General features: G+C 42.6%; 1 protein-coding gene across 14 annotated transcripts in view; it reads right to left on the bottom strand.

The window, feature by feature from the left end:
* Nucleotides 1-20423, bottom strand: part of ABLIM1 (actin binding LIM protein 1) — a gene marked incomplete at both ends in the record, with an annotated part of 123388 nt that overhangs the window by 43275 nt on the left and 59690 nt on the right. For 7 of the 14 annotated variants that reach the window (XM_084246015.1, XM_084246016.1, XM_084246017.1 and 4 more), the window contains one exon: nucleotides 3038-3125. In XM_084246015.1, the coding sequence (XP_084102141.1) occupies nucleotides 3038-3125 (88 nt within the window). Of the gene's footprint in view, nucleotides 1-3037; nucleotides 3126-20423 lie in introns of those variants that run through there. The other 7 variants (XM_084246009.1, XM_084246010.1, XM_084246020.1 and 4 more) reach the window with 1 other exon arrangement.

Below are 20423 nucleotides of genomic sequence, written 5' to 3'. Positions count from 1 at the left end.
TCTCCACACCCTCGCCAGCATTTGTTGTTGCTAGTTTTTTTAATATGTGCCATTCTCACTGGTGTAAGATGGTATCTCATGGTAGTTTTGATTTGCATTTCCCTGATGGCAAGTGATGTTGAACATTTTTTCATATGCCTGTTGGCCATTTGCATTTCCTCTTCAGAGAAGTTTCTTTTTAGCTCTTCTGCCCATTTTTTGACTGGATTATTTTCTTTGTTGTTGTTGAGTCTCATCAGCTCTTTGCAGATTTTTGTGATCAGTCCTTTATCATTAGTGTTGGGTGCAAAAATGTTCTCCCAGTTGGTGGGGTTTCTCTTTGTTTTTGTTATTGTCTCTTTTGACAAGCAAGCAATTTAATTAGAGGAAGTAAGTCAAACTAGATCATCTCTGTCCAGAAGTGAGAGTCAGAGTCACTGAACTTTTCATTGATGAAATAAATTACTTGGTCATCCACACAGATGGGAATTGGAGATTGAAAGTTATGACACAAATCCAAAAGTTTCTGTTACTGTTCAATCTTTTAATTAACTAAAAAAAAACACACAAGGTCTTTTCTTTTAAACTAGTGAAGTTTCTATCTAAGTGTCATTTTTTTTTTTTGTTCCTGGGTCAATGCCTCATTTTCTCGCATGCACGATTTTCGTGGATGGGAGACCAATATCACAACACTAAGCAAAAAGCTTATATCCAATAGAAAGCTTTTATCTTGTAAGAATCCAGTATCTGCCAATAAGATTCCATGTGCCCAGATATATGTGTGTCATTTATATGACTACAGATAAGACCTGCACGTCAGTCCTATGTTCACACGCAGGTATGTTTAAATGCATACTAAGGATTTAGTGGGCAGAAGAACCTGAAGGAGCACTTAAAACTTATGCAAATAGTTACTAAGCTGAAATCAGTGAGTAAATGATAAAAATCTAATTAAGTCTCTGAAAATTACATTTTCTACATCTCATTGTTTAAATCTTTTCTCTCTTCAAGTAGCAACCTGTTAAATCTCGCAAAATCACCAAATTAAAGTAAAATAACTTGTGAACTACTTCACAACATTGAGCTAAAATAAAGCTAAGGAAAATACATTTTTTTAATCAGAATACCTTAATTACTCTCATTTAATTTTCATTTCTATCTAGTTTAACCAAGGCCAAAAAAGAAAATTAAAATCAAAGAAACAAAAATCAGGCAGACACAGACCCTCCAGCACCGAGTCTGAGGGTCACCATCAAAGCACAGGAAATCCTCTTAATGTGGAGGGGTGAGGGGTCAGGGTCAGACCCAGGAAGGTTCTGCAGAGCCAGAGACCTTGGCTGGAACACCAGGTCCGCACAGTGCCATGTTGTTCTCCAGAGGTCAGTCCACAAAGAAGATGCCTCGGACTGAACATCGGATGCTGGAGAAGATGAAGTTGCTCATTCTTCAAGGATATGCCAAGATAGCCGACAAGGAGGACCGAGGCCCAGGACCAGACGGAGCTTCAACAATGTGCGGAATTCAGAATGTGGCACATTTGACAATTGTTTATATGCAGCACGAATGCGCCGTGTTTGTGCACAGCTTGAAAGCCTCTTTCTATTTAACTTCCAGAACCATGTGAACGTGCAGAACTGCACCTAGAGCCTCTGAGTCTCCAGTCCCAGCAGACGCAGGCTGACGTGTTTTTGTTTTTGAGAGTTATAAATGACTTACTAAAATTTAAAACAAAGCCAGGAGTCCAAATGAAGACTAAATGTTCGCCATGCTGAAAATACAGTGACACCTGCCTATTGCTTCTGTAGGTGACAGCGTGCCCTTCAGGAAAGGTGTATTGTAAAGCCACAGGAGACCACAGATTCAGGTGCTTGTCATGTGGCCTTTCTTGCCTTGGAAATTCAGTGATTATTTTAGTCATAATTTTTCAGAGCGATCACGCTGAAGATGAAAGGATGTTTGGGTTATCAATTTCTCACATACCAGCATTTTGAGATGAGAATAGCCAAGGTTTTGATTAAATATTCAAGAATCATTTCTGCAGATTTTCCTTAGTTGCATAAAAACACAAATGAGGGCAAAGCAAACCACTGATTAAAAATACAGAAGGTTTCATGCAAAGAGAAAGGAAGAAACGACAAGCAAAGGCAGTCGAGACCCCGTAATTACCAAAAGGAGCAGCAAGCAATAGCTGCTATGGTTCTTGCTAATTTTACTGATAAGCCCTTGTCTGATTAATGACTCTTTTTCCAACTAAAAATAGTAAAATGCTTGCACAGCTGGTGCTGTTTGACTGGAAAAGAATCCTCTAAAATTCTCTCTGAGAAACTTCAGAATTTTAAAGGAGATAAAAACTAGCCACAGTCGCAAACTGAGAAAATTTCTCAAAATCATTCTCATTAAAAAAAAAAAAGAAGAAGAAATCTAATGACCCCTGGTAATGCGTGCTTCCTTCCCACCAGAAACTTCTCCCTATCTCTTCCTGAGACTTGGGGTGTGTTCTTCCTTATTCTCTCAATATGAGAGCTTTGTCATCTTGATGGGATGAAATAAATATGATGCAATTCATCAAATATGATATTTTCTTCCTTCTGAAAGCCTGGATAAAAGCAGTCTTGAAGGCCTCAAAAGAAAAAGAAAAGAAATTCCTCTCCAGGATAGTGCCTAAAGAAGAAAAGACATTGTGGGCTTCCGGGAAGCAGCATGTCCAGAACACTTTCTATCTTTTGATCTTTGTCTTCCAATTATATTCCTGGGAGGACTAGGAGAGGTCTGCTGCCCATTTTCACTCTTGCCTTACAACTCCATAGCATCGGTCCTATTCGCTCATTCCAGCAGCAACACATTCACTGGTGAACAGCCCCAGGGGCTCACTGCCAGCGCGTCAATTGCTTGGCTGATTAATACTAAGTGATGAGGTAACATTTGGCCACATTCATTTTGGATCTGGGTAGCAGCTAATGAAATGCCTCCTTCCCTAAAAACAATCAATCAAACCCACTCAGCAAGGTTTCCTTTCCCCAGGTGGGGAGAATTTATTGGACTCTTGAGTCCACCTTACCTTGAAGATACATTTCCTCTCCTTCTGTGAACATCTGGTTGCATCTGCTGCATCGTGCACAGCTGGGATGGTAATGTTTGTCACCTGCCTGCAAACGAAGAGTAGGGACTATTTAGTCTCCTTCTTGTCACTACTCCCAGTCTATGTTGAGGACTTGGGGAACTGGAGGAAAAGGGAATCAGCTGAGGCAGGAAAAATGATTGTCCAGTTGACCAAACTTTCTATACCAACAATCCTAGAAGCTAATGCCAACCCCATTGGAAATGGGAGACTTCAACCAAGGTTATTCTGCATTGTTGCTATTCTACCCAATATGATAAGTCAAGAAAAAGAAGTATAAAGATCACTAAAAAAGGAACTTGTGCCTGCTACGATGAGGCTGACTTGCTTCTTGGGTTTCTGGCATCCAGTTCTTTCCTGGTTTGAGGTCCCCTGGATGGTTGACAGTATGTGCCTGAGAGGTGTCCACTCCATCTCCCAAATAGCTCTACTTCAAAAACATTAATACTTGAACTGACAGTGGGAGCTAATATTGGTTTGCCCTAAAGCAATAAAAAAGAACCCTCACATCTAGCATGTTCTGGATTTTTTAGCTAAACAGTGTGAAAACAAAATCTACCCAGTTTATAGCAAGATAAGGAAAACCAAAGTAAAAGCCATCATCCACTGCTTTTATCTCCAAAGAAGCCCAAGTTCTCTTAGGACAATCTGTGGCTAAAGTCTTAGGTTGTTTTCTGAAAAACCCGTTGGCTGAGGTGGCTCTGCATTATTCATGGGCACATCACATCCCTAAAGATGACAGATGCCACCACAGCAGGTGTTGACTTCCCCCAAGCAAAATGTCACTGGACACAGGAGCAATTCTCCAGACAGGTGCCAAATCACATTAGAGTCACAACTGACAAAATGAAATCCTTTCATTCATAGTTTAGCAAAAAAAACCTCGCCAACTAAAAATTATCGAATATACTCTGGTTAAACAGTCTGATCAATCAACTGTGAAAACATTTCTCTTGCACTAACCATGCACAAGGAAGTGCTAAAAGCCCAAGTCAGAAGTGGCTGCAACCTGCACCTGTGTGAAATCTCAACCAGAAACCAGAGGCCAGGTACTGACTCCATTCTCACACCCTCCTGTAGAAACTACAAAAGCCACTTAGCATCCAATTTGTGCAATGGTATCAGCCACTCAAGATAATCAAGTAGAAAAAATTGAAGTTATTTAAAAGTAGAAGCCAGGATGAAAACCTTCTTCGGAGTATCTGCCAGAAAATTCCAGAAGTGGTACTCTTGTTCACATAGCATTTTTGTTTGTTTTTTCCTGAGGGTGGAGGGGAGCTTAGGAAATGTCAGCACCAAGTAGCTCTTTCTCTTAGGCCATCCAGGGTCAAACATGAGTAAAGTAGGAAGAGAGAAGCTTTCTCCAGTTCTATACTAGGTTGGCTCTGCTGGGATGTCCCAGTTACTTTGCATATTACTTTGCATATTTTCTCAAGGAAAATATAAAGGATGAAAGCTCCTTGAGAGAATCTGGTATGGTTGACAATGAAAGACACACTTCTTGGAAAGCTAGGAACAGAAAGAAGTTTCTTCACGCTGACAAAGGTATCTACTATATTTAGCAGTGCAACATTAGAAGCATTCTTATTCCAGAAGAACAAGAGGAAGATGTAGACTTTGATCAAGGTTATTGCACATTGTTTCAGTTCTACCCAATGTAATAAGTCAAGAAAAAGAAATAAGTATAAAGACCACTAACAAAAGAATTCATTCAAGTAACTAGATAAAAAGGCTAACATATAAAAACCAACAGTTTTCCATTCACAAGTCAGTGTAATGAGAAAAAGGATCCAATCTGTAATAGCGGCAAATAAATCCTTCAAAGAAAATTCTACACAAAGATAATGATAGAACTCAACTGATGGGAATGGAAGACTTAAATAGAGACATATGATATCTCAGGATGGGAAAACTAAAAGCTATAAAGAAGCCAATTTACCTAAAATGCACCCACTGGTGCAATGTATTCCTAATCAAAATATAGGAACCTCTCTATTCTCCATTACAAGTTTATTCCATGTATTTTTATGCTATTGTACAATAAGAAAATAAAGACTAAGAGGGGAAAATCTATGTCCTTGAATTCACAATTCCTGGGATTGAGTTTTTACCCCAGTCTGTGCTAGAAAAATGACCTTGTATAAATCCCAACCTCTGGGAACCCTACTGCGAAGGAGAGATGGTGATACGGATGATGTTGTTGCTAAAAGTGAATATTGTGATTATTGTGTCACCCTCTGTTCCACATATTGCATAAATATTTAGTTATTTGCTTCACAACGATCTTTAAGATAATAGCTACTATTATTCCCCACTTTAGAGATGCAAAAGCCAAGTCTTGGAAAGTCTAGAACTTGCCTGCAGTCACACAGGTAGGAATTGGTGGGGCCAGAATGCAAACGTAGACATATGACTCTGGAGCTCATGCTCTTAACTCAATCCCAATGACTGTACTCACCAGTCCTCAGTAATGCACATGAGTGTATCACAGCCACATTGTGCTCCTGCAGCACAGCCAAAACCATCTCACACTGTAGCTAGCGTGAATGAGCAAATGACATTTTGAAAATGATGTGCACTTAAAATAGTAAAATTAAAAAAAAAAAAAGAATAATGACATGCTAACCCTTTGCATGAAGATGGGTGCAGTGCCATTCATGAGAGGGGCCTATCAGTGAGGTTCACGAAGCTCTCCGGACACCAGGCCTTTCCTCAGGACAAACACTGGAGAGTGACTGTGATACAAGAACTGTCATATAAGGTGAGGGGGATACACCAAGATCCCCGTGGTAGGGCTTCGCTTTGCAAGTCACTGGCAAAAACTGTGCTAAGAAACAAAACATGGTAACGCCAGGGGCGTCAGTCTTGGCCCAGGCACTTGTTCATTTCACAATGCAGAACATGCCAAGAAATTCAGCAAAGGCAGAATCCAAGAGCGGTTTCCAAGCCATTCAAGTCTGTTTTTGTAACAGAGCAAGCCTGGGAGAGGGAGGACAAGAGGGCAGGTGTCGAAGGATCAGGGGCCCTCCTTTGCATAGGTGACTCCCCCCTCCAAGTCCCCTGTTTCATTTCTCCTTATACAGATACCCATGATGGTTCACAAGCAAGCCCTGGGCACAGGACCAGGAAAAGCATCAGAGCCGAACACAGACGTGGGTCGTATGCAAAGCAACTGACACACCAAACTCAGTTAAATTAGGGTCATTTTTAGAAGAAAGAAAAATATTTTAGAACATGAGCCAAATGAAAGTGCCATTTAAGAGCAGGTAGTAAATGTACAACTCACTGTGGAGAGACTGAGACCACCTCTTCTACCCTGGGGGTCCTTACTCCCGCCCCACCTCCTCCCTTTGTTTATCAATGATTGCTAACTTTTGTATTTTACTTCATCAAATTGCTTGTGATGGAAATATCCAGTATTTATCTTTGTCCTTCTGACTTGCTTTGCTACACTAATTCCCTTGACCTCATTCCATTTTGTGGTAAATGGCAGCTTTTGTCTTTCCTTGTGATCCAATTGTATTCCCACGTGTGGCTCTACCACCTGTTGATCCAGTGCTGTATCAGTGGGCACTCAGGTTGTTTCCATGTCCTAGTGATTGTAAATAATGCTGCAATAGGGGCCTCCCTGTGGCACAAGGGATTAAGTCGCAGCACGAAGCTCTCCACAGCCACTGCGATCCCCAGGCAGGGAGGTGACCCACATGGCGCAGCAGACCTCTTCTGTCTCAACTGCTGCTCCCTTCAGCAGTGTATCTCAGTAGATCTGCCTGTCCTGGTCCCTACCCTGTGTCTTTGTCTCTGGTGAATCCTCTCAACTATCCCTACCCTGCACCTCTGCCTTGCACCCCAGCTCCTATTCGCATAAATAAATAAATCTTTTTTAAAAAGCTGCAAAAATATGGTGAAGCCTATTTTTTTTTTTTTTTTTTTGCGTTGATGGCTTCAAGTTTTTCGGAAGGATGCCCAAGCGCAGGATTGCTGCATAGTAGAACAATTCCAATATCAGTTTTCTAGGGGGATTACAAACTTTTCAAGTACTGTCGGGGGTTTGCCCTGACAGGTGACTTCACGCGTGGTGGCTGCCAGGTACCGGGCCTTACCCACACCCTGCACTCCAGGCCTGAGCACCCAGAGGAGTCTCAGGCGTTCACCAGATCTCTGTCATAGAGCTTCTCCATCCATCCTTCTATCCTGATTCAACAGAATTATCATCTTATTTTCTTCATTTTCACATATTCAAATGCCTACATTCTAGCTGGCATTAAGCTCTTAGGACAACAAACAATTTGCTTGGGTAACTGAGTTTTATGAATTACCTGTTGACAGGTTCCCAGTACTAAAAATTGCTCACCTTCAATAATTATGTAAGTTGGACTCCTGTGGTTTCTAGCACCACTTGGTTCATCTCTAAATGGAAGTATGAACTTTGACAGGCTAGATTGCCATCTGGGGAAAAACCGTCTACTATAAGGCAAAAATTAATGAAATGGATAAAATGGATGAAACCCATTGTTTGGAATAACATCGCAGTTCTCAAAATGTCCTGTAGACACAGGAGGCAGAGAAAGGGCTACAAGACTTGGACTCAAGGGATTGGGTAGCATTTCTTAATGTTACCCATGAGACCTCCATTTCTTACTATTTACCCTCTCCAAGCCCTGGGCCCCTCATCTTTAAAATGTGAAGGGCTGAACTAGACAATGTCAAGTCCCAGTCAAGTGTAAAATTCTATCCTTCTGTGTGAAATCCCATACCTCCCAAGCTCACAGAGCAGCACAGAAAAGCAATCTGGGTAGGAATGAGGTTTAACCGGTATGTCAACAGTACCCTTGACCTAAAAGGAATTCAGTGCCCAGACTAATAAGCCCCAAGCCACAGGGTAGGCCATAGAGAGGAGAAAAAGAATAAGCTGCTAAACCTCAATTTGGAGCAGATAACCTGCTCAGCTTCTAGGTGGTTAACTGTCCTTTCCAGCTCCTCCTTACTCTCTTTTCTAGGAGTGCTTTTCTCCAAACACAAGCCCAAGGAATGTGGAGGATGGCCTCTGAGGTCAGCCTTTGACCATTTATAACTTAGGCCTGCCTACTTCCAAAGAGGACTTGCGGATGCTTATCAGAGAAGGCCATCATCTCAAAACAATTGAACAAAAACCTTGGAGGAAAAGAAAAATCAAAAGACCCCACAACTCAGGGAAACATATTTGCTGTGATCTGAGTTTCTTAGATGAGGACAAAGAGGAAAATGGGCCATAAAAGTCTCACTGGGAAATAATGCCACTTCCAATGGTGGCCAGGGAGGGAAGGCTTCCTGATTCTAAATTAGTTAACTGTCATCAGACGCTAAAGGTCCAGAGAGCCAGACATTGATGTGACTGGTCTCACAAGAGCCCTGGGAGGCAGATGCTATTTTACAGCCTTGGTGTGCAGGCAAAGAAACGAAAGCTCAAGATGAATGAACAATTTACCTAAAACCCCCAATGCTTCCAAAAAGCGACACTGAGCTGTGAGTCCTGGGCATGTGGTTCCAGGTCTACCCCACTAAGCTGCCTCCTAAGAGCACTAAAGGGACTCTCATCCAGGAACCTGGCTCTGGAACAGAAAAACCTCCCACACTCACTTCACTTATGTTTGAAAACATCCAAGTAATTGCTTCTTATAGAGACCCTTGAGAAAAACTAAGGATGTAGCATGAAAGAGAACTGAAGTCATTTTCAAGGGGGAAGTAAACTCTCAAGGTTTAGGTTTGTAGCTCTTTTTTTAAGCTCTAACTTGACTCAAGGATGGTTTTTACAATACCCTGAAGAATAAACAAATTGCTTCTCTGTCCCTGAGACTTGCAAACACAGCTCTGGCTGGTGGTGATATCAAATTAAGGGCATACAAACACCTAGATTTTAGTGTGTTGGTTAAGATCAGGAGTTTTCCAATTTTACTGTGTAACAGTAACACTCAGTGGCCCTCAGTTAGGGCCCAAGAATCAGCACTTTTTTTAAAAAAGTGTAAGTCCTGAAGTGAGTCTACGCAGATCACCAGGAATTGGGGAAACTCCAGTCTGGGTGGTACACAAACCCCAAATCTGATGGTAGATGAAGAAGCCAGAAGGGGTGAAGGTTCATGGGTGGGAAGGGAGAGGCAGAATCATGCAAGTCTCCTGTTCCACTCCTGCAGGAAGGCGGTGTGGGGCTGACTCAGCCTTTTTTGCATTCACTACTTTCCCCCTCAAGTGGGAGGACTTTCCAAGGTGACTGGACTGACTTGCTTTCCAAGCTGAGCCACCCGTTCCAGGAGGCCCTGTCCTGATGCAGCATCTCTCACACGTCAGATAAAGAGGGCGTGCCCTGCCCGAAGTATGCATCCTGAGCAAAGGCGAATAAATCAGTCACGAAGCCCAGAGGGATCTCTACAAGTCTGTGCAAAGCCAGCCTACACAAACGAGGACATCCTGCGCCCACACCAGCTCCAAACCCATGTGCTGGCTCAGAGGGAGGGACTCGTTTGTCTTCCCCAGGGAAAAGGCAGCGAGAAATACACCGTTGCCTTCCCACACTCTGGAGCCCTTTGGCCAGCAGGTAAAAGTATAAAACAGAGCTCTAGCTTCCTTCTTTTAATGGGGAGTGAAGAACTACAAAAGTGGCAGCATCTCAGCATAAATGCACACTGGCTTTTCATGGATCTTTTCTGCTCTCACATCTCCTTCTAAGGAATTAAGTGCAAAAACTTTTAAGTAGTCCTTGCAATCTAACAGGGCTAGATAAAAGCTCTCTGTAAATGTGTGCTGTTCTAACCAGCCTCTTTATTGATCAGTACAATCTCTACCAAAATTCCAGCCACACTGTAGACCACTGACAAGTTGATCCTTTACTTTTTATGGCAATGCAAAGGACCTAAAGGAGTCAAACACTTTTGAAGAAGAAAGATCAGCTACATTCATGGACTTAAAACTACCTGATTTCAAAACTTACTCTAGTGCTACAAATAATCATGCCAGCATGTTACTGGAATTGGAATGATTATAGAAGTCAGTGCAACAGAAGAGTTCCAAAATAAACCCACACACTTATGGTTAATTGGTTTTCATTAAAGTGCCAAGGCATTTTGATGGGAAAAGGTTAGTCTCATTGACAAATGATGATGGGACAATTGCATATCCACGTCCTGTCAAACCCCTACATCACACCACACACAAAATCTGGGCTCATAAACTTAAATATAAAAGCTAAAACCATAAAATTTTTGACAAAAATACAGGAGAAAATCATTGTGACCTTCATTTAGGCAAAGATTTCTTAGGTATTATTCAAAAGCATAATCCAGAAAAGAAAAAAAAGATAAAATGGATGTCATCAAGAGGAAACCTTTTTTTTTTTTTTTCCAGAAGGCATCAATAAGAAAAATGGAAAACTTGCCAGAGGCTTGAAAAAATGCCTGCATGTCATACATATCTACAATGTATAAAGAACTATTACAAGTCAACATTCAGAGGTCAAGCAACTCCATTTAATAAATGTGTAAAATATTTAAGTAGACCTTTCACCAAAGAAGATTTATGCATCATGAATAAGTACATGACAATGTTTTAAACATCATCAGTCTTTAAGGAAATAAAGTTAAAACCACAATGAAATAAGCTACACACCAACCACAACAGCTGAAATTAAAAAGACTGACCGCACCGAGTTTTTAGGAGGATGTGGAGAAAGTGGAACCTTTCTACACTGCTGGTCAGAATGTTAAACAGTACAGCTACTTTGAAAACCTCTTTGGCAATTTCTCAAAAAGTCGAACACAAATATACCAAGCGATCCAGCACATCTAGTCCTGGAATCCAACTATCAGAAATGATAATGTATATCCACCTACAGACTTACGCAAAACTTCAAGGCAGTCTTATTCCTAATAACACCAAGCTGGAAACAGTCCAAATGACTCTCAGTTGGCGATGAGATAAACAAAATGTGGAAGATTCAAATAATGAAGTACTGCTTAGGACAAATTAAATTAAATAAGAACAAATTACTGATCTGTGCAACAGCGCACATGAACCTCGACATAAAGCGAAAGCAGCTAGACCCAAAAGAGAACATATCCTAGGATCCCATGTACATGAAATTTCTAGAAAAGGCAAAATTAAAGAGATTTAAAATCAATCCATGGTTGTTGGAGTGGGGATGGGGAAGGATTGGGAGTAGGATTGACCACGAATGAGCAGGCAACTTGGGATGATGGAAAAGTTTTAAAACTGCTTTGCTGTGCAGGCTGCACAACTGTATACAGTATGAGAAAAATAACCAAACTGTACAGTTACAATGGGTGAATTTTATGGTATACAAACTTTTCCTCATTAGACATGATGATGAAAGAAAGGAAGGCAGGCAGGGAGGAAAGAAAGCAAGAAGAGATGAAAACAGACAGTTGGGGGCGCAAGGGAAGGCTGAACCGCAGACAGGGTGACTCTATTCACCATCCACAGTGACACAAACACATTTATTCCCTTGTGGGGTCCAAATTCTTTTGGAATGTTGTTGAAATATGGATTCTCTTTCCAGAACGAAATGTATTGCTGCAGCTATCGACCTAGACATGTAATATTGTAGTATTAGCAACTATCTGAAGATTTTTTTTAAAGGGATTTTTTTTAAAGATTTATTTATTTATTTATACATGCACTGGGTATATTCAGAAGTGCGGGAGGGCGAGAAAATTCACCAGAGCCAGAGTGGGGAGCAGAGCAGGCAGAAGGACCGAAGTACACCGCTGAGGGGAGCAGCGGGCAGCAGGAGAGGTCTGCGCGCCATGTGGGACCCTCCTCCGGTGGCCGGGGAGCAGCCGGGGATCGAACCGGTGCTGCAGAAGCTGCAGGCAGCTTCGCAACCCAGCGCCCTACCGCTGCGCCACCAGGGAGGCCCTTTAAAGGGATTTTTAAAAAATAATTTGCTGATCATTATTTTCTTCTTTATAGGAATTACCATTCTCTTGTACAGGAAGGAAACCGAACTGCAGAGACATTACATCATTTGTCCATGACCATCGGAGAAGTTAAAGGGAAATATCAAAATCTTAGTGTAGGTCCTGGTATCTCTCTGGTACGTCCATTGTGTGCTTTTATATACAATATTCAATCAGATTCTTCTGTGACATCTTTGAAATAAGCAGCATCATTCTTGTTCTATGATGACCAGACTGAGGCTCTAAGGCCAAACGAGTTTCTGCACCGAGACCAAGGTTACACAGTGTCAGAACTAGGAACTAACAGACATGAATGCCACTGTTCTGTACCAAGACCTCCATACACCACATACGTTGCTTCTCTCCTCTGAGAAATCTTGGGCACCTAGATAGACAATTCTGTCTGATGTAAAAAATGGCTCAGATGATTAAGAAGAGAACCCTTATTAACATGTGCCTTGGCTATTTTGCCAAATTTCAAGGCAGAGCAAACTGTACACTTAGGATTTGACTAAATAACATCAACTCATTTGTCTTTGCTGGTAAGTTATTACGGAAGATCATTTACAGGGTAACCACAGAGCCGAGGATGTAGTACTGAATTTCCTTGGATGTTAGCTGAATTTGGTCTTCAGACTAGAGGTTCTGGGTTGGGGGTTGTTACAACCTGCTCCACAGTTTGACTTTTTTCTTTTCATTGTCACCAGTAACGCCCTGCATTGTACATATTATATCAGACTGTCTTCTCTTACCAAGTAGGAAGTCTTGAATATACATTGTTTCCCTTCTTTGGAGTAGGAAAGCAGAATGGCTTTTTTTCTTTGAAGTAAAACTGGTCTTTAGAGAAGTTTAACATACATTGAGAAAAATGTACAAATCCCGGGGCTCCCTGGTGGTGCAAGGGGTTAAGATGCAACCTATGAAGCAATCCGCAGCCTCTGCAGCATGAGTTTGATCCCCGGCCAGGGAGCTACCCACATGGTGCAGCAGACCTCTCCTGGCTCAGTGGTTGCTCCCAGTCTCAGTGCATTTCGGTCGATCTGCCTGTTCTGCTCCCCACTCTGTCTCTGGTGAATCCTCTCACCCCCACACCTGTGCCCTGTACCCCAGTTCTTGCATGCATGAATAAACCTTTTTTAAAAATGTACAAATCCTAAGTATACAGGTCAATGAATATTCATAAATGCTATATTGTGTTCTTGTAACAAGCACCCAAGTCAAGAAAGAGAACCTTAGCTGTACCTGGGCGTGCCCCCAACTCTCACCTTTGCACCTCCTCCAGCCACTGTGCTAACTGGAGCTCCATACTCTGTTTTGCCTGCTTTTGATGGTGACAGAACTGGCAGTAAATGTCTGCTGCTTTACTCAGCACTGGGAGGTTTGTCCATGCTGCTGTTGCCTGTGTTTGCGTCTCCCTGAGTCTCAGCATTGCATGCCTTCCTCTGTGTACACAGGTAATATTTTATCCATTTGGGTAGTTTTACAACGTTGGCTGTTTTGAACAGCATTGCTGTGAAAATTCCTGCCATGTGTTGGTGAGTTTTACACAGCCCCGTTGTGCATACACATAGGAACAGATGGAAGACGGCAAGGTCACAGGAACATTTACATTCACATTCAGTAGCTACTGCCACACAATTGTCCAAAGTGGTTTTTGCTTTTTATTGTGATTTTAATCCAAGAGGAATTTGAAAGCATTAAATAAGGAGAATCAAATTAAGAGCGCTTTGCAAAATAGATTCCCAAAGTGTTTTTCTAACCTCTGTAAGTGAATGATCTTTTTTTTTTCTTAGTTTTAATAAAATTGTTTCTCAGTAAAAGCTCCACAGTTTAATCCCATCAGGTAGCCATTATTCCAGGGCCTCCAGAGTGCTCCTGAGCAATTTTCAATCCTTTTTTCACGCTCATCCTTCTGTTGGTAGAATCCTTTGAACGGATGGCGAGACGAGAATGGAATGCAAATAAGCCTTCATATTTAATTCCTAAATTGACTCAAAATCAGCAGGCAGTGGCTATGCCACAGTCATAGGTATTTGCCATGAACTCTCAAAAATGGTATCTAGTTAGAGCCAAGGCCTACTGGTTTGGAAGGTTGAGAACTTCAGTGGCTACTAAAACATCTAACTTTTCCTCTCAAGGTTGAGTTTAAATATTTCTTACTGGTTACTTGTAGTGTTAATAATATCCCTTGCATTTATTATCCATTTATCCAATTATTTGCATTTTTATCCATCTATTTTATAGTTGAATGTTTAGAAAGTACTATTCACATTTAATCCACCCAGTGTTTAGTGGGTGCCTTATTCTTATGTCTATTTATGGGCTAAGAAAAGTCTTTAAAGTTACAGAGTAGCGTTCAAATCTAGGGTCTTTGATAGAGTCCTTTCTCCCCCCATCACCATCCTGCTACATTTCAAGGGTCAGAAAGACTGGAAATTCCTTGGCTAGCTTGGACTGCTGAAAAATAAGCATTTTTTTCCTTCTTCCATAAATTATCTTGAGGGAATACAGCAGTTGAGCACCTAGGTGAGACCCCCTGGGCCTTTGCAAGCTGCCTTTGCCCAACAGTGACTCACTGGAGGCGATGACTTGAAATCAGTGACAAGGATCCTGGTGGTGCCTGGGGTCTCTTTAGGAAGTGGTCAATCGGCCACCTCAGACACATAATTAGGCTGCCCTAGTTTGTGTATGTGCAATGTCAGGAAAGGTTTAAAAAAAAAATAAAGGTAGATGTGGATGTTTGTGAGATCTGTTAGGTTGAACCCTGCACTGGACTTTCAGAATGACTGGATGGGCCGGGACCCAAACGTTTATCAATCCCCAACCCCGCCAATCTGATCTACTTTCTGAAAAGACTTGTGGGCTCGCTCATGTTAAGATTCGTAAGAGTCTAGCCTGCAGGATTGCTGTGAGGGTAAAAGAAATGTTAATGATATAAATATTCACTGTAAGTAACATGACACAGGGAGAGGATGGGCTTGGCTGCCAGAGGACTCAAGGTGTTTTCTTTGCAAGCCCTTAGGCTGTGAAAGGAATTTTAAAGGTATCTCTTCAGGAAGTTGGGTGGGAGCGGGAGAGACTCTGGGAATCCAGTGTGATGTTCCTGTGAGCACCGAGCAAGACCTCAGCGAGCTGCTGCTCCACATGTGGAAACACTATGAGCATCACCCAGGGAGGGAATGATGAAAACCCTCCATATCGCTGGCTTAACACAACACGCTTTCCAAACTCAGACGCCACCCTATGGTCAAGGTCAAAGGCTTTATATCCTTTCATTTCTTAACACCAGAAGATAAATATTTGCTTTCAAGTTCAGCACTCTTGAAACCTAATCCCAAGTGGATAATTTTTGTCTCTTGTGCAAAGGCAAACATTTAAGGTCTCTTATTACTCATGATCTCATTCCTGTTCTCCTTTCCAACACAAGAACATGTTGGAGTCAGGAATGTACAACAGCAGAAATGCAAAGGGTCTCCCCACTAAGGGCATCAGTGATCAGTGCACAGGTCCTGGGGGCCAAATGGCACAATTAGGTGCTTAGAAGGCAGGGGTGGGGAGGAGGTGGGCAGCATCAGGTGATGGGGCAGGTACCCCTTATTTGCTGTCTCTGTAGTGATGCTGTAGTTTGTAGGAAACATGGAGGATGCAGCAGGTTTTAAAAATTTTTAATATTTAAGGCCTCCCCGGTGGCGCAGCGGTTGAGAGCTGGGTTGCGAAGTTGCCCGCAGCCTCTGCAACGCCGGTTCGATCCCCGGCTGCCCTCCGGCCACCGGAGGAGGGTCCCACATGGCGTGCAGACCTCTCCTGCTGCCCGCTGCTCCCCTCAGCAGTGTACTTTGGTCCCTCTGCCTGCTCTGCTCCCCGCTCTGGCTCTGGTGAATTCTCTCACCCTCCCGCGCTTCTGACTGTACCCAGTGCATGTATAAATAAATCTTTAAAATAAAATAATAAAAAAATAAAATTTTTTAATATTTAAACGTGTTCTATTCATGTCCAGGAATCCGTGTCCTAATTCAGTGGGATTTCAGTGGATCAAAACCTCTTTTCTTCTCCAAGTTGCTACCACTAGAGTACAATCCAGTTCTGCAACTTCCCTCCTTCTCCAGGAATTACAAACACTTCCCCAAGCAGTACCACTCTCTTTACTTACTCAGTATTTCTAAAATAACACCTAAATTTCTGCTACCACGCTGGCTTTGAAGTCTTGGGTGATCCCTTATAAGTTCTTTCCACTAAAGCCATTGCCCTGACTTATCAACTTTTCTACAGATGGTTCAGCTGTGGCTACACACTATCAGACTAAAAACATTTTTTCTTCCCCAGGGTTAGAGGAGCCTTTAGGGTGGGAACCAATACCGGAGCAGTCAGAAAAACACAGCTTGCTTTTAAAAACATCCTTGTCTGACTTCCTATCCCATTGTGGCTGGACTTCATCCCCTTTAACAAACAACCATGCCTTCCAGCCCAGGATGGAGTCCGGGCCACACCATCTCAAAAGGGACAGTCAGGAGGGTGCTTTCAAGCCTTCACCAATATTAGTTCTGATTATCGGTAGGAAGAAAATACAGAATGAAAAGGATATTCTAAAAAGGAGAGGGAGAGGTGTAAGAAAAATCCAGGCCCCCCCAGTACCAGTAATGCCCACACTCAGAGCCAACTGCAGGCCAGGCCCGCAGCCCTGGCTCCCAGCCAACATGGTCCTCTACCCTGCAGAGAAAGAGACTGGGATTCCTATTCCAGACGCTACATGCTGGGAGGGTGCTCACTCTGCCCGGAACCATCTGGATTCCTCTAGAAGGACAGGCCTCAGGGATGGGAGCCAGGATAAGCTGGGAGAGCTGTGAGGGAGAGGGCTTGGTCAGCTGCATCTGCCGCCCCTCCCACAAGACATGGGTGACTGGGGGACCTGTCTGGGGAACCAGTGACCTGGCCGTGGCTGGGTGCTGGGACCTACATGAGCCACATGCATCCACCAGTGGTTCTGCACACACTGGACCGTGTAATCACTTATCTCTGGAGCCTGAAGTGTTGAGCTGCAGGCAGATGTCTACCCTGTATCAGCCTCGGAGCAGCAGGCCAGCCTGGGCTCTGAGGGGCCCTGAGTCCCAAGGCATCGCTCCTGAGTAAAGTCCACCCAACTGAGTCAAAGCCAGCTAGCTCTGCTGGTAGACAGACAGACAGACAGACAGACAAATGGAAGAATTCTGGTGACCCAGGCAAAGCAGCCACTCTGCAGAGATGCTGGGGGTGCCCTTGGTCAGTCCTCTTTCTGCACCAGTCTGGCCTTGGAAACCTCCCCCAGCAGAGGACACTTCCACACAAACTCAATTTTTAGTAAACATTTAACGGGTCCTAATACTCTCTGGGTAAGAAATCTTTAACATCTTCCCATGGTCTCCTGACAGAAGTTAAACTTCCTAATCCTGGCTTTTCACAACCCCCCTGCTCTGGTCTCAACCTATCGTCCGGCTTTACAAAATTATAGGGATTGCTTAAGACAGGTTTGTAGGTCTGGGGAAGGACATGGGTCTCAGCACCTTTGAAAAGCTGCCAGCCTGAGGATGTCCACACTCCCAGAATGGCTTTCTCCAGTTGCCCGGATCAGGCTCCCCTTCCGCATTTATTTCTTATCTGGAGGATACAGTTCTTACACCTGAACATAGACACCATTTATATAATGACATACATTATATTGTAACTGTTGGTCACTTAGCAGACTTTGGCCTCTCAGAAGCAAGGACGTTGTCTTTATTCCTTTTTATGATTAAAGAGTCCAATAAAGTGTTAAGTACATATTAGAAATAGTTTGGGTAAAAATAGTCTATTTTATATATTAAAATACCAGTGCTCTAAGATGCTGCCTTCTCCAGGGACTCTTATTAGTCTCAGCGGGGACTATCACTAAAGTACATTCCAGTTCTATGACTTTGATCCTTCTCTACGACCTACAAATTCTTTCCCATCCCAGGGTCCTTTCTTTATTTCCTCAGTATTTCTAGTCAAAAATAATTTTTGAGAGCAAATTATATTGTTGGGTCCATATTAGAATTTTATTCTAAATGATTATGTCTTTCTTTAAAAATTATTTTTATATTCCCACACCTTACTAGAATAATCCCATTTCCTATCATTTTGTTCCTCACCAAGAGCAATTCTTTCAGTAGGCAACAAACAGAAAGTACTCTCAACTCTCAGCAGAAAAATCAACTGCCAATAATCTCCAATTTTCCCTTTCAGATGCACAGGACATGATGAAGTCAAAAGTCTCCTTTCCTGTTGGGCCAAGCAGATCTCCCTCTGTACTCTCACACTTGGACACGGTGGCTCACTGTCTTAGCAACAGACCATCTCAGGTGGACCAAAACTTGCTCAGCGTCCTCCTGGGGCAAAGGCTGTCCAGGCAATCTCCAAGCCAGTTGCCTTCTGTCCAATTAGGACAGTAGAGCTGCTGCTTTCACTTCTTTGCTGCAGGCCAACAGCAAAGAAGACAAGTTGACCCAGGTGAACCTTGGGCAGGGAGATTCTTATTCTAAAAGTAATGAGGCCTTTGAAGGCAGAAGTCTGAACAAAACACTACTGTCTCCTGTACAAAAGAGAGTAGAAATACTGAGGAAAGAGAGTGTGTTACAACCCAGTGTCTTGCACACATGTGGAATACTGAGGAGGTAATAGAATCACAATAGTGGCCTGTAGGGGTCAGGGGTTTCCTGCATGAGGATAGAGCCTTTTTAAGCAGAAGCCTTATTCATCTATGCAGTTCCACGATGTGCAAATAATAAGTGCTCAGTAAAAACAAAACACTCTTCCCCTAGATCCAAAAGAGGGGGCAGGGGTCAATGATGACTCAACAGGTAATAGGGTGCCTCATGGAAAATGAAACCTGCAAACTGAGATTAGAAAGGGAAGCAAAGACCTCTTTGGTGACACAGGCAGTTGAGCGCAGTGCTGTGAAGCTGTCCGCAGCCTCTGCAGTGCTGGTTCGATCCTCACCTGCCTCGGAGTGGCCCACATGGCAAGCAGACCTCTCCTGTCTCACCCTGCCCGCTGCTCCCCTCAGCAGTGTATTTCGTCAGTCTGCCTGTTCTGTTCCCTGCTCTGTCTCTGGTGAATCCTCTCACCCTTCCACACACCTATACCCCAGTTCTTGTATAAATAAATAAATCTTAAAAAAAAAAAAAAGGGAAACGGAATCTCCTTTTATTATTGTACAGACCAAATCTTAAGAAGAGTTTCGCTCTCACAGTGTAGTGAAGACATCCATCTGTACTTCCTGTTCATCTCCTTTCTCCAGCAAACAAAGCAAACCCAGAAAACCAAAAGGTACTTTTCTTTATAATTTTCCATGACAATCATCAGCTGAAAGTTCATTTCCTACTTCTGTACATTTAACTGGCATACACAATAAACTGGGAGTCAAAAAAAAAACTGAAAGGGCATACAAAGAGAGGAGAGAAGAGGATTGGTTCTTTACTGAAGAAATCTAGTGATCTTAGGAGAAAAACGTACTTCAAAGGTCCCTAACATATAATGACTCAGAATGGCAAACAATGAGCTTATTTCAGTAACAGCCAGTATTCCACCACTTCTTAAATCAAGCAAAAATAATTACTACATACACACAAAATCTCCAACCCCCCCGCAGGCAATACCCAACAGTCACGATTCCACACTCAATTAATCCTGAGTTGCTTTAGAAGACATCACAGCCATTTCATCAGGTCGACATCCTGCAGTTCACCCCTATCCAGGCTAAATGACCAATAATAAAAGTCCACCTCAGTCTACAGCATGAGTGTGCTCAGAGGCAAGGGGAATTTAAAGCCCTTCATTAATTTCGGTGGCTGATTTCCCTCAATAGCCAGAAACAAAAGAACTTCTAAATGGGTTCTTAGCACTTCCAGTCTAGTCTAGAACTCACAGGTATAAGCAATCAATTTTTCCATGAAAGAGGATGAACTTAATGCTACTAAGTAATAATCTTTGATCAGAAAGACAGGAAGTCCTGGCTGAGTCCAGCTACTAAGATGGCAAGACAGACTCTTGAAAATGCCATCACGAGCCTGAAGAATTGTCAGATGATGCCAAGCCTCAAGTGACAATCCTCTAGGAGGGATGCTGGACAGGCAGCTCTTCTGGGATTCTCCACAGATCCCTTATCTCTGCAGACTTGCCCTGTGCTGCTCACAGCACACTCTGAGAATATAAAAAGTTATTTTTCAATATGAGCTAGAGGCAAATATAATTAAGTGCAATGAACATTCTCAATGATGAGCTGTTTTGATGATTTATAGTTACACCCCTGAATTAATTTTTATAGTTGAAATGGAACAGGACCTTTACTGGCAATGAGTGCATGAAAACTCATACTAAGGGCATTT

The sequence above is a fragment of the Talpa europaea genome, assembly GCF_964194135.1.
Source record: "Talpa europaea genome assembly, chromosome: 10".
Lineage (NCBI taxonomy): Eukaryota > Metazoa > Chordata > Mammalia > Eulipotyphla > Talpidae > Talpa > Talpa europaea.
Note: the sequence above shows the minus strand (reverse complement) of the source record. Positions and strands in the feature narration are given on the sequence as shown.